Source organism: Panthera onca, chromosome B3 (assembly GCF_046562875.1).
Source record: "Panthera onca isolate mPanOnc1 chromosome B3, mPanOnc1 haplotype 2, whole genome shotgun sequence".
In the NCBI taxonomy this organism is placed as follows: Eukaryota; Metazoa; Chordata; class Mammalia; order Carnivora; family Felidae; genus Panthera; species Panthera onca.
Genome location: NC_138344.1, coordinates 102,112,932 through 102,127,468, shown reverse-complemented (window position 1 = coordinate 102,127,468; position 14,537 = coordinate 102,112,932). Strand labels below are relative to the sequence as shown.

General features: G+C 41.6%; 1 protein-coding gene across 1 annotated transcript in view; it reads left to right on the top strand.

Annotated features, from left to right (window-relative positions):
- The window catches only part of ATG14 (autophagy related 14), a 39,600-nt gene that overhangs the window by 11,943 nt on the left and 13,120 nt on the right, over positions 1 to 14,537 (top strand). The window contains exons 2-6 of the mRNA XM_060619895.3: positions 1,622 to 1,684; positions 3,025 to 3,067; positions 5,458 to 5,539; positions 10,240 to 10,477; positions 14,066 to 14,295. Of these exons, the coding sequence (XP_060475878.3) occupies positions 1,622 to 1,684; positions 3,025 to 3,067; positions 5,458 to 5,539; positions 10,240 to 10,477; positions 14,066 to 14,295 (656 nt within the window). The remainder of the gene's footprint in view (positions 1 to 1,621; positions 1,685 to 3,024; positions 3,068 to 5,457; positions 5,540 to 10,239; positions 10,478 to 14,065; positions 14,296 to 14,537) is intronic.

Below are 14,537 nucleotides of genomic sequence, written 5' to 3'. Positions count from 1 at the left end.
CTCCCCCTCTCAAAATAAGTAAATTTAAAAACTTTAAAAAATACTTTAACTTTGGGGGTTTAACTAAATATGACTTTATATGGTCATATTAAAAAGAGAGGCTTAAAATTGATGTAAATTGATCTAAGTTTCTACCTTAAACTGCAAAGAAAAGAAAAGAAAAAAGAGGGGGAGCAAACTAAACTCCAAATAAGGGAGCAGGAAGAAAATGATAAGGATAAGGGTGGAGGACTGACAGAGAAAATGAACTGCGTGTGATATCCCTTCCTTTTGATAACTTGTTCTAAGTAACTTGTTAGCTCATAATGACTGGCAATAAAATTAGTAAGGAAAAAATGTTATACTTTAAAAATTATAAGGAACCAATTTATAGGTGAGAGCAGGATTGAATTAAGCTAAATAATTAAAATCATGTTTATATTAGAAGCCTTAGTTTCCTTGAATTCACATTCACTGTAGTGCTCTGATGTGCCTGTTTTAGAAGATAATTTAACCTTTGGGGTGGGGCTTCTAGACATATTTTATAAACCCGTGAAAGAATTTTGCTGACTGAGCCAGCCAGGCACCCCTAAACCCATGAAAGAATTTTATTTATCTTTATTAAAAAAAATTTTTTTTTAACATTTATCTTTTGAGAGACAGAGCACAAGTGGGCGAGGAGCAGAGGGAGACATAGAATCTGAAGCTGTCAGCACAGAGCCCGATGCAGGGCTCGAACCCACCAACCATGAGATCATGACCTGAGCCAAAGTCAGACGCTTAACCAACTGAGCCACCCAGGCACCCCTATTTATCTTTATTTTTAAGGTTGACTTACTTATTTTGCATGCACAAGTGGGAGAGGGGCAGAGAGAGAGAGAATCCCAAGCCCAATATGGGGCTCGAACTCAAGAACCTCGAAATCATGACCTGAGCCCAAGTTGGATGCTTAACTGACTGAGCCACTCAGGTGCCCTTCCCATGAAAGAATTTTAAAGCTGAGAATTTGAACTTAGTTTGGAAATGAGCAAATGGCATAAGCAGCTGTGTGTGCACCCGACTGAGAAGATGTGTACTTACTTTCAGGACTGTGACATCTCCAAATGACTCTGCAGAAATGATTGGCTCTCAGGGGTTTGCAAAATCTCACTGAACTGAAAAGAATGAATATTTAAGGGGTGCCTTGGTGGCTCACTTGGTTGAATATCCAACTCTTGATTTCAGCTCAGGTCATGATCCCCAGGGTCATGAGACCGAGCCCTGTGTCCATCTCTGCACTGAGCTTGGAGCCTACTCTGGATTCTCTCTCTCTCTCTCTCTCTCTCTCTCTCTCTCTCTCTCCCCCTCTCCCTCTCCCTCTCCCCCTCCCTCCCTCCCTCCCTCCCTCCCTCCCTCCCTCTCTGTCTCTCCGTCTCTCTCTCTCCGTCTCTCTCTCTCCGTCTCTCTCTCTCCGTCTCTCTCTCTCCGTCTCTCTCTCTCCGTCTCTCTCTCTCCGTCTCTCTCTCTCCGTCTCTCTCTCTCCGTCTCTCTCTCTCCTCCCTCCCCTGTGTGTGAGCTCTCTGTCTCTAAAATAAAAAATAAAAATAAAATAAAAATTTAAAGAATGAACATTTAAATAAGACAATACATTTTTTTCTTACAGGTTTATAGACAAGAAAGAAAGGTTAAACCAACTTAAGAGCAAGCAAGAAGAATTTCAAAAAGAGTGAGTTTCCCTTTTGTTTTTCCATGTGTGGAGGTTCTCTTGTCACCCTGTGGTTTAATTCAGTGCTGTGGTATGCAGATATATGGATTGCTAACTTGCTGAAGTAAGGATACAATTTCAAAGTATGGAAGAGCAGTGCAAATGGAAGAAGCAAAATAGGAGAGATTATCAAGTTCCTAGAAAATATTGGGATCAGACCCAGTGCCTGGTACACAGTAGGCACTCAGTGACTAGACGGATGAATCAAATCCCTGGCCCTAATAATTGATGTGGGGCAAATGGGTCCAGAACAGTAGGCAAATAAGTGTCCTATAGGGCATCACCCCTTCCATTTATCTTTCTTCTTCAGGATCAGCGTTTTTGCAAATTGTGGTCTGCATATCATCTACATGCATTAGCTAATGTTCCTACCTTAAAAATGCAGATTCTTGGAATCCTATCCTCAGATACTCTGACTCACTGGGTGTGGAGTGGGGGAAGGCGCTGGAATCTGAGTTATTAACATGCACCCCTGATGAATCTCCTACTCTCTGGATTTGAGAATCGTCTTGTAGAATCTTCTGTCCCAAACTGACCCAGTCGCTTTCCTCCAGATGCACCCCAGGTCTGATGAACACATTTGTAAGCAGATAAAATCTTCTGAGACTCCCCACCTGACAGAAACCTGCTTAGATTTATTTAAGTCATTTCTCTAACTTAATCACAGGAACTTCTGTTTCTTCCATAGAACCTTTCACCCCACAGAACAGATTTGTACAGATGTCAGGTTGTGCCGTTTCTTTAGAAACTGAACATCCACATTTTATATCATGAATACTCTTGCAACTGTTATTAATAATTATGACTGATGGAAATGATTGATTATGACTGAGGACAGAGTCTCTGGTTGTTATGGAAATTTACTATGAATGTTTACAGAAACGTTCTGGGCAGTATTAAAAGTGTAAAAAGTGAGGCACCTGGGTGGCTCAGTCAGTTAAGCGTCCGAACTCTTGATTTCAGCTCCAGTCATGATCTTACAGTTTCATGAGTTCAAGCCCCACATGGGCTCTGCGCTAACAGCTTGGAGCCTGCTTGAGATTCTCCCTCTTTCTCTGCCCCTCCCCCAGTTGTACTCTCTCTGTCTCTCTCAAAATAAACTTAAAAAAAAATTTTTTTTTTAAAGCACAGAAAGAAGGAGGTGACGAAAAAAATTAGAGAATGGGGAATTTGGAAAACATTTTTAAATGCCCAAGTTCCGCTTTGGTATTTCCAGCCATTTTGAAGAAGTTACTTTAAAAACACATCGATTTTACATTTTAGAACTTTACAAAATTTATTATTGTCTTTTCTCTGTACAGGGTGTTAAAAGCTATGGAAGGAAAATGGATAACAGATCAGTTGGTAAGCTGTAAGAAGTATTTAAAGAATACTCTTTCTATGTGAGGTTACATGCTTTTAAGTTGGTAGTGCTTAAAAATTCATTTTGAATTTAAATGTATTTTGATCATTTTTTGGCAGTCTTCTATTTGAATATATTTGTAGTGTGGGCCCTCACATATTTTATCTAGATACCAAACACCGAATATTGGCAGTTAATTTTAGAGCCATTATAAAGGATAAGTATCAAGTCTGGTATTGACATAGGAATACAAGAACCATAAACTGTCCTTTTTGAAAAAAAACTTACTCATTGTAAATATACACTCCCTACATGGATTGCTGATTAAATGTGAAAAGTAAACTCCTAAAAATATTAAAAGAAAATATGGGAGAGTATTTATGTACTCTGCAGATAAGCAGGCCTTTATAAGCCATAAAGGAAAACACTTTGACAGACTACATAAAAGTTTAAAAGTTCTGTGTGTTGGAGACCCTGAGCAAAATGAACATAAACCGGGACAAAATGAGTACAATGTATGAAAATAGGGAGTTTGATTAATAACACTTTTATTCAGTGTTGGTGAGAATATATACATTGACATATTTGTTTGGAGGATAAGTTGGTGGTTTGGGTTTTGTTTTTGTTTTTTGTTTTTTATTACACATGTGGTATTTAGCAATCTTCCTCCTAAAACAAATGCGTGAATACAGGGATTAATGGATAGAGAAGCTGATTGACTACTGCATGGGTAGTAATCCATAAATAACTTAAATGCTCACCAGACAGGATAAGATAAATAATGGATACCGTGTAGTTGTTAAAAAAGAATGTGATCAATCCATATGTGTTGATACGGAATGATGTCCAGGATAAATTCTTTAATGAAAGAGCAAACAAAAAGGCTAGAGTAAAGTATGATTCCATCTGTGTATGTGTTTTAAATACAAATATACTGTAAAAAAAATCTGAAAAGATACGTATTAAACTTTGAGATTACCCTTGAAGAATGGGAAGGAGTCAAGCTAACGATCATTTTATTTTTTCTCTTCTGTGATGTTTACTTTTTTTCACAATAAGCACCACTCATAATTTTTCAATAATACTTGAAGAATATATGTGATATAAGTGAATTCTTATGCTCTGTTATAGAAACAAAGTACGTCATATAGAAAGAGATCGTTAAAGGCTATTTATAAAGAATCCTTCCATTTCCATGTTTCTAAATTCCCTGTACTGTTTTCTAGTTTTCTATCAAAAACTTCAGTACTGGTTCTTAAAGACTAATACCCTATAAAAGTGAAGACATCTCATTGCTATTTCATCTCTCAATCCATCCATCAGTCCCCATGAATCTGTTTTCAAATGTCTGTCCAGCAGAGAGGTTAGCACTTCGCCAGCTGGACTATCTCTGCAGTCTGCTCTACGTCTTATACCATCAGGATTAAGACCAGTGTTAAACACCATAAACATTTGAATGCTGTTTTAAGCTTTGAATTATCCACGTTTACAGAACAGATAATCATATTTTTTTTAACTGACTGCCAGGTTGCATTTTTACGGATCTTTTATTTACCTTAGGGGAAAAAAACTTCTGTTTTTATTGAGTTTTTTATTATTTTGCAAGTAATAGTTGCTTATTGTATTAGTGAGATAATACAGTGATGTTAATGGTCTCCTCAGGGAATAGCATAAAGAGTTGCAAGCAGTATAGTAGTGGAATCTTCTGTGGTCTGTCTGTATCTATACTCACCAATATGGTAGCCACATGTGGTGTTGAACATTTGACATGTGGGTGGTGTTGAGTAGGAACTGAATTTTATTTTATGTAATTCCAAATTACTTTTAAATAGCCACATGGGATCACTAGCTATATATTGGACTGAGCAGGTTAAGAGAATATCCTGAGAATATCCTTCACCATTTTTCTCTGTCCTCATTAACACATAAAAGAACTATGTGAGAGAGGGAGGCAAACCGTAAGAGACTCTTAAATACAGAGAACAAACTGAGGGTTGCTGGTGGGGTCTTGGGGGGGGGGCATGGACTACTAAATGGGCGATGAGCATTAAGGAGGGCAGTTGGGATGAGCACTGGGTGTCATATGTAAGTGATGAATCACTAAATTCTATTCCTGAAATCATTATTACACTATATGTTAACTAACTTGGATTTAAATTAAAAAAAACTATGTGAATTTCTTTGTCTTAATTTCCTACAGAATGACATTTTTTTCTGTTTTGTAATCCACCATTGTTAGTTACAAAAGTTATAATAAGTATAATTATATTGGTCTTTTCTTCATTGTGTTTTCTAAGATATGCTTCAAAATAATAATGATCCTGGGTAGATAATCATATTCATCATAAGAGACCAACATTTGTGATATTTATTGTATATATATTTTTTTAAGAGATGGAAAATAATGTCCTGCAAGATGAGGATTGAACAGCTAAAACAAACAATATGTAAAGGAAATGAAGAAATGAAGATAAGTAAGTAATTTGCCCCTCTTCTTCTAGACCTAATAAAGCGCCAGTGTGGAATTTTGTTGGATTAATAAGCTAGAGAGAGAGAGAAAGAGAGGAGGAGGGGGGATGGCAATAGCAACCTGGAAAGGTTTCCTGCTTGCCTTCCTCCTCTTGTAAAACATTTCTGTAAGGATTTTAAATAAATAAATATATTTATATATTTTTTCAAAGAGATGTTATATATACACATGTATATGTATGTATAAAACTACTCTGAATACACTACTTCTCTCAGTTAAAAAAATTAAGGAATATGTATTTTACATTTGCCTTTGCTAACAGGAAGCTTGGTACTCAGTTATAATTATTAGTTCATTCCAGAAGCACAGAATATTGGCTTTTTCTCCATCAGTGAGTCTCATACACATTTTAATCTGTATTAATCTTACATTATATTTGCATATATCATACTTTATCATAGATGGTTGTCAAAATTTAGGAGAGCCCTCTTAGAAATCTTGTATCCTTAGAAACATTACATGTATTTTTGAAAATCAGTGTTTAAAGTTCAGAGTGAGTCACCATCATACCTCATGAATCCCTTTCTTGTCTGCTCGTTGCGTTCAGAAGCAAGTATTTTATAGTGGTATGTAACAGAGTAAAAGCTTCCTTTGAAAATGTCCTACTAAGGTGCTCCTGTGGCGTTTCACAGGGTTACTAGGCTAGAATGGCAGGCAGCCTGGTGAAGAGGTGTTGAACATGTGGACAGCTGGTGACCCACTGAGCTCCATATGCATCTCCAGAGGCTCTGGTTCAGGAGCAGTGTAGAGACTCGTGACTTAACATTGGTTCATCCTCTTTCCACACCCTTCCGTGATGCTCACACCAGGGGTTTGCCACCAGGCATCTGTGAGCCCCCTGAAATTGCTGGAGTTACTGAGTTTGTGCGTTTCCCTAATGAGCGAGTTTGACTTTGATCAGCTGATTTTAACAGATTCCTAACTCCCCAAAACAAAATCGCCACAGAGATTTGGTACTAAACGCAGTGGGCCTGCCTCCTACTGTGGTACCTGCTGGAGACGTGGCCACAGTACAGCAAGCTGTGCGTACGCTGAGCAACAGGAGGCCTGGGCTCACCTGGACCACGAGTTTGGCCTGGTGTAGGCGCAGCGTGCCTTTGTTCACTGGTATAGGGGTGAGGGCATGGAGGAAGGAGAGTTTTCTGAGGCCCTCGAGAAGGATTATGAGGAGGTTGGTGTGGATTCTGTTGAAGGAGAGGGTGAAGAGGGAGGAGAGGAATACCAGTTACCATTCTTTTCAGCCCTGTGGCACATCACACTCAGAACTTCAACATGGGCTGACAGGCAACAAAGCTTTCTGGTTAGATTGTCTTCGCTTTTAACTGTGATCATGTCTTACTTTTCCACGTGTGCCTGTCACATTTTTCCATCACGTGTCGGAGTAAGGGCTTTAAAAAGGAAAACATTAAATAAAAGCAGTGGGCCCTGTAACAGTGGGTTCTCTCCCTAGCAAGCCATCGGAGTGAGGCTTGTGAGGAAGCCACCCTTGTGAGGTCGAGAGAGAGCCCTAGGGCCCACCCTGGGCGTGAGAAATTGAAATCTCACGCATGGGGACTGCGTCAGTGGTTCACAAACTGTCTGGAGTAAAAGACCAGTTTTTTCCTCTGTGGTGTCTAATCTGTCATAAACTGACACCAGTACTTTTATAAAACAATAAAATACTGGAAGCATGATTGGACACTTGGATATCATGGCACTGGCATATTGCCACGTGAGATAGGCAGTATCTGTAGGCTAAACTTACTCTGTATTTCTGTACTTCTCTTGTCTGGCTGGTAGTTTACTGATGGGCCCAGATCCATAGGCCACACTCTTGAGTAGCCCTGCTCTGGGTGGTACTGCTGACCTACCAGGGTTGGGAACCACAGATGAGACTCAGAAAATTTTGCAAACAATTTTAAGAAAGTTAATGGATTCCAGAAACTATGCATGGTCTCAAGTTCACAGATTAAGAGCTTGCTACCCAGTAGATAGTATATTTTTTTTAACTTTGTTGTTGAAATATCACAAATATTCATAAAAGGTTATATGTTCTAAACTATAGAGCCTGATGAATATTTCTCTGGAATCTTTTATGTGTCATGATACAGAATAATACATTATATATATATATATATATATATATATATATATATATATATATATATATATATACAGACACACACACACACACACACACACACATATATATATATATATATGAACCTTGAATGAAGGTTGAGTTGATCAGTGCTACAGACTTCCTTATCCAAACAACCAAGAGTAGATGACAGAAAGAGCATCGAAGTGCTTTTATGTTTAGAGGAGATGGCATGGAGAGAAGGACAAGTGAAACTCTTGAGTGCTGAGTCTGCACTAGTGCAGATTAGGTGACTGATGATTTCCTGCCACCTGTGGAGGATCTTGGTATTAAGTTCTAAACTGTTTTTAAAACGTCTGACCACCATATGGCCAAACATTCGGTTGAGCACTTGGCAAAGAACTCAGTAGAGATCATGAAAATGAATGAGCGTGCTGGAAAATTAGTGTGATGGAACCAGAAAGACTTAAACATTAGAACATCCACACTGAGCAAGAATGGTAAAGAGAATGTGCACCTAAGGAGAAGTAAAACTGCAAGAAACTTTATGGCTACAGTGAAATACCTAGGTTCAGTGGGCCTCAGAGGACGTGTCAAACACGTATTGGATGTTTATATTTTAGTCAGAGGACAGCAAAGCTTTGGTTGGATCTGGTATAAGGAACTAAGCCGTGTGCCATAGGTGACGTACCCACAGTGCCATGGGCCTCTGAAGAGCAAGAGGTCTGTGGATCATTTATGGAGGGGGGCCTCGATGAATGAGAAAAATTTGGACATTTGAGGAATAGAAGCTAATAGCATTCCTAGAGAGACATTGATCTGAACAGGATAGGAGTGAGACCTCATAAAGGGAATGATGACTGGTTCTGTATCCATGCATGTGTGCATTTAAATAGTTCCACTTTGGAGAGCCTGGGTGGCTCAGTTGGTTGAGCATCCAACTCTTGATTTTGGCTCAGATCATGACCCCAGGGTTGTAGGATTGAGCCCGGTGTCAGGCTCTGCACTGAGTGTGGAGCCTGTTTGGGATTCTCTCTCTCTCTCTCTCTCTCTCTCTCTCTCTCACCTTTTGCCCATATCCCCTGTTTGCGGTCTCTCTCTTCTCTCCCTCTCTCTCTCCCTCTCTCCCTCCCTCCCTCCCTCCCTCCCTCCCTCCCTCTCTCTCCCTCTCTCTCCCTCCCTCTCCCTCCCTCTCTCCCTCTCCCTCCCTCTCTCCCTCTCCCTCTCCCTCTCCCTCTCCCTCTCCCTCTCCCTCTCTCTCTCTCTCTCTCTCCCCCTCTCTCTCCCTCTCTCTCCCTCCCTCTCCCTCCCTCTCCCTCCCTCTCCCTCCCTCTCTCTCCCTCCCTCTCCCTCCCTCTCTCTCCCTCCCTCTCCCTCCCTCTCTCTCCCTCCCTCTCCCTCCCTCTCTCTCCCTCCCTCTCTCTCCCTCCCTCTCTCTCCCTCCCTTTCTCTCCCTCTCTCTCCCTCTCCCTCTCTCTCCCTCTCTCTCTCTCTCTCTCTCTCTCTCAAATTAAAAAATAGTGTCACTTTATGGAAAAGGTCTGGAGTGTCTAGTAATTGAATGAGGCTTGAATGAAGGGTGTGCAGAAGGGAACAGTGGGGTATGTGCCGGTGTGGGGGTGGCCTCAAGGCCAGGGAGGTCAGTCTGTGTTTGGCAGTGGAGACCTGCCAGGCACTGGTTACGGTTGAAGAAGACTGAGCCAGTGACAGCATGGAGTGGAGCCAGGCTGGAGATGGAGTTTGGGTGAGAGTTAATAAGACTGTAACAGTGGGAATGAAAAGAAAGCCCTAGATCTAAGGAACTGTCATGGAGTGATCAGCTCATGGAATTGACCAGCAGGGGACTGACTTGGGCAGTGGGCGCGTCAAGTGTAATCATTAAGTAGAGAACCTAGGTATCAAGATGAGGCTTTTGTGGGAAAATGATGAGCTTGATTTTGAACTTGTCTGACCTCCAACATTGTTTCTAGCGTCTGTCTGAGATTTTACAACTTGTTTTTGCCACTTTAGACAGAAGTTTAGCCACAACCTAACACTCTAGCAGGTCTTAATCCCAAACCTGAAGGAGCTCCGTGAAAAGACACACATCAGACAGGATGAGCATCTGTCTCCTTTCTTGGTTGTGTGGCTGGGCTTTTGTTGTCTCTGCGGAGCTTCAAATGTGGCATAGAATAGCTGCTTGCTGGACAGGAAAATCAGATGGCCAATAAGTTTTTCAAACTTGCACTAGATACCTTTTCTGCCCAACGTGGTTATTCTTCAGTGCTTACCATAAGTCAGGTACTGCCTGGTCTGAGCTTAAACTTGATAGCTGTTGAGTGGTTCTTGCAAATGATGACTACAGATGGAGACCCAGAGTCCTTTTAGTGGTGGTCCACATTGATTTATGTGTAAAATCTACTTAAGCTGAACTCTCAGTTTCCATTTAGCTTTATCTAGTTAACCTGAATGAGCTTTTGCTTTCAGTTAAACTGCAGGAAGATGCTTAGGCTTGTGTGGTGGGTTCTGCACTGCCCAGGAACTATTTGTAGTGATAATTGTTGCATGTGATTTATTTATTTTAGATTCCGAAGGCCTTCTTAAAACCAAGGAAAAGAATCAGAAGCTTTATACTCGAGCACAGCGGCATCAAGAGAAAAAGGAGAAGATTCAGAGGCACAACCGCAAACTGGGTGACCTGGTAGAAAAAAAAACCATCGACTTAAGGAGTCATTATGAGCGTCTGGCAAATCTTCGGCGATCTCATATATTAGAGCTCACCTCTGTCATTTTTCCAATCGAGGAAGTAAAGACTAGTGTGAGGTACGGTGAGTCTTTTGACTCTAGGAATAGATCAGGTTCCAAAGATCAAGTATTTTTCAAATATGTCAGCACCTCATTTATTGGGTTCATTCTAGGGTCATTGGCTTTCCTGGTAATGAAACTGAAGTCTTATCTGCTTCAGCAAACAGTACACGCTGCACGAAATTGGGGAGGCAGCCAAGGTGAAGGGCGGTGGCCCTCAAAAAAGTGGGGCGCTTGCTTGTTGACTGATCCGAGCCTTTTCCTGGTAACTAGCCACCACGGTCAAGCATTGGATGCTAAGTTTAGTCTTAGGCTGTAGTGCACGGAGACCCTCTGGAATCACTGGATGGACAAGACAGTAGTTCCCCACCTGGATGTTCATCAGAGTCACCCAGGAATGTTTGAAAAATACAGGTTCCAGAGGATACAACTTCAGCCTCCCAGTCCATCTCCCATTACTTGTATTTATTTATTTTTAACCTTCCCCAGATGATGATGAGGTTTGAAAACTGCCACTGAGGAGTTTCATTTGCTTTCTCACTAACCATCAGGCTCTTCAAGTTGAGGATTTTCCTCTCCCTTTCAGTTGCCCTCACTTCCCAGCACCCTTCCCTGGACCGTCCGTGGACTGTTGCTAGTTAGGACTATTACTATTTTTTGCTCTACTTTACTGTATCCTTTTAGCTCTTGCAGAGTTAACTTCCTAAAAGCCTAAAGGTCTGGTTGTTGCTTCTGACTTGAAAACCTGCTCTCTGACTCATACCAAGTAATTTTTCATTAGTAATAGTTGTTAAATATGAAAACAAAAAGGCAGATTCAAAATAGAGCAGAACAGAAAGTTCAGAACTAGACTCTAAGGTAGCCTTTTGGGTCTAGAATTTGGGTTGTCTAGAAACCTCGAGCACAGCGGCAGGGTTGCTTGGGTGGCTCAGTTAAGTGTCCGACTTCGGCTCAGGTCATGATGTCACATTTGTGAGTTTGAGTTGGATTATCTGTCTCCCTCTCTCTCTGCCTCCCTCCCCCCACCCCAACACGCATGTGTGCGCTCACTTGCTCGCTTGCTCTCTCAAACATTAAAAAAACAAATAAAAACGGGTGATCAGGTCTTTGGGAAGGAAAAAGCTGAAAAAACAGAAATGTTATGCTAGATTCTTTTTTTTTTTTTTTTTAAGTTCATTTTTTTAGTAATCTCTATGCCCAACATGGGTCTCAAACTCACAACCCCAGGATCAAGAGTCCTATGCTCTTCTGACTGAGCCAGCCAGGTGTCCCAATGCTAAATTAGATTCTGATAGGGTTGACTGGGTGGCTCAGTCAGTTGAGTGTCTGACTTTGGCTCAGGTCAGGTCATGATCTCATGGTTTGTGGGTTCGAGCCCCTCATCAGGGTCTGTGCTGACAGCTCAGCCTGGATTCAGATTCTGTGTCTCCCTCTCTCTGCCTCTCCCCCACTCACACTCTGTCTCTCTCTTAAAAATAAAATTAAAAAAAATTAGATTCTGCTAGGCTAAGATATCATTGTTAAAACACATTACAGTAAACAGAGACACTGTCTTTTTGTTTGGTTGTTTGTTTGTTTGTTTATTTTTGAGAGAGAAAGAGACAGAGTGTGAGCAGGCGAGGGGCAGACACAGAATCGAAGCAGGCTCCAGGCTCTGAGCTGTCAGCACAGAGACCGACGTGGGGTTCGAACCCACGAACTGTGAGATCATGACCTGAGCCAAAGTTGGATGCTTAACCGACTGAGCCACCCAGGCGCCCCAACAGAGACACTGTCTTAAGACACTATCTCAGATTTTAGGAGACTAAGAAGACGGACAATGGCATACAAAGTTGCAAAAGAGAAAACATGGAGAAAAACTTTCTCCTCTGTGCGTGTGCTGCTTAAGTCTTGTGTAGTAATGTGTATTATTATATGCTACGACTTTTTTTAGGCGGATAGTTTTGAAATTATTCCTATAATAAGATACCTTGTTCATTCACATTTCTCAAACTTCCTTAAGTGGAAGAAGGAAGTAGAGGTACAGCTGAGAACTGGCAGTGGTGCCCTCACGCCCAGTCTTCCCCGTGCCAGCCAGGAGGAGTTACTTTGCAGGTGCGCTGTGGCAGGAGGAGAAAGGATTGAGAGCCACTGGCTAAGAGAACAGAACCTAAACTTAGAGCAGTACGGAAGACTCTTCCCAGTCTGCCAGTTTCCCACCTACTTTTCCAGCACCATCTCCTGGCACTTCCCTCGTGAATCCTACACACAACCACACTGATCATCTCCGCTCCCCAGACACACTGTGTTTCTTCCACCATGGTGCATCTGGGGCTGCTTGGATCTGTCATTCTGTTCTTCTCTTCAGGCCAGCCATTCTCAGAGTGTCGTCTGTGGACCTCTCAGGGCGTCCGTGCAATCAGAAGTATTTTTATAATAGTAACACTGTTCCTTTTTCACTGTGTTGACATTTGCACTAGTGGCTTGGAAGCCATCATGGGTAAAAACTCTGGTGCCTTAACAGATGTCTAGGCAGGGATAACCAGCTGTGTTACTAGTCGTTGAATTCCACCATGTACTCGCAAGTTTTGAAAAAGTGTTTCCCATCAAGAATGTTCTTGATGAAGCAGTAGAAATTATTATTTTTATGAATTTTATTAAGTCTTGACCCTTGTGTACTCATCTTTTTAATAAACCACATGATGAAATGGGAAGTATGCAGAAGCTCTTTTGCTCCTTACTGAAGTGCCACGATTGGCTTAAGAAAAAGCACTTGAGTGAGTTGCAAGTGGAACTAGTTGGTTTTTTCACGGGACCCTATTCTCACTTGACAGAACATATGCAAGATCTGGGTGTTCAAGAGATTTCCAGAAGTCCTGACCAGCAGCGCTGTGCTGTGCTGTGTGTTTCAGCCCGTCAGCGGACAGTGTCACTCTTCACTAATTTTCTTGTTTGGAAAAGTACAGACTTTTTTTTTTCCCCTTAAAAATAGACTATGATAGGGGCATCTAGGTGGCTCAGTCGGTTGAGCGTCCGACTTCGGCTCAGGTCATGATCTCACAGTCTGTGGGTTCGAGCCCCGCATCAGGCTCTGTGCAGGAGCTCAGAGCCTGGAGCCTGCTTCACATTTCTGTGTCTCCCACTCTCTTTGCACCTGCCTCATTTGTACTCTATCTCTCTCAAAAAATAAATATTAAAAAATTAAAAAAAAAAAACACAAAAAATACTGTGTTAACTTGTAATAGGCTTATTATTTCCAAATGAATTAATAATTTAAATTCTTTTCTGATTTCTAATACAAGTAAATATCCGTAGATTTAACCCACGTACACAAAAGCTCTTTGGGGTCCTCAAAAAATTTTAAGCATGCGAAGGGGTCTTGAGACCAAATCGTTTGAGGCCTTGATACTTGAGGCCCTAGCTTTGGGTGGCATCTTTGCCACCCTGCTGGGGGCTTCTGTGCCACAGCTGCTTTGAGCTTCATCTCTGATAGAATGACTTACCTCTGTATGTCCCACTTCGCTTCCTTGTGTGTGCATCTTCCATCGTTCTGTGTACGAGGCAAGTATCTTGCATGCTCTTTAAAACCTAGTCCCTTGATATCTGTATGCATGTTCTGATTTTTAGAGATCCTGCAGATGTGTCCTCAGAGAGTGACAGTGCCATGACCTCCAGCACTGTGAGCAAGCTTGCCGAAGCCCGGAGGACGACTTACCTCTCCGGGAGATGGGTCTGTGATGATCACAACGGGGACACCAGCATTAGCATTACAGGGCCTTGGATTAGCCTTCCCAACAACGGGGACTACTCTGCCTACTACAATTGGGTAGAAGAGAAGAAAACCACACAGGGGCCTGGTAAGAAACAAAATAGTCTCTAAAAACTTTTATAAGTATATATATTTTTGTAATTGAGCTAGAATTGACCTAACAAGATGAACAGTTTTAAAGTGTAAAAAATTCAGGGACATTAGTACGTTCACAGTATTGTGCAGTTACCACCTCTGTTTAGTTCCAGAGCACTTTTATCACCCCAAACGGAAACTCCAGGGCATGAAACTGTCTCCCCCGCCCCCTCTCTTCCCAGCCCTTGGCAACCT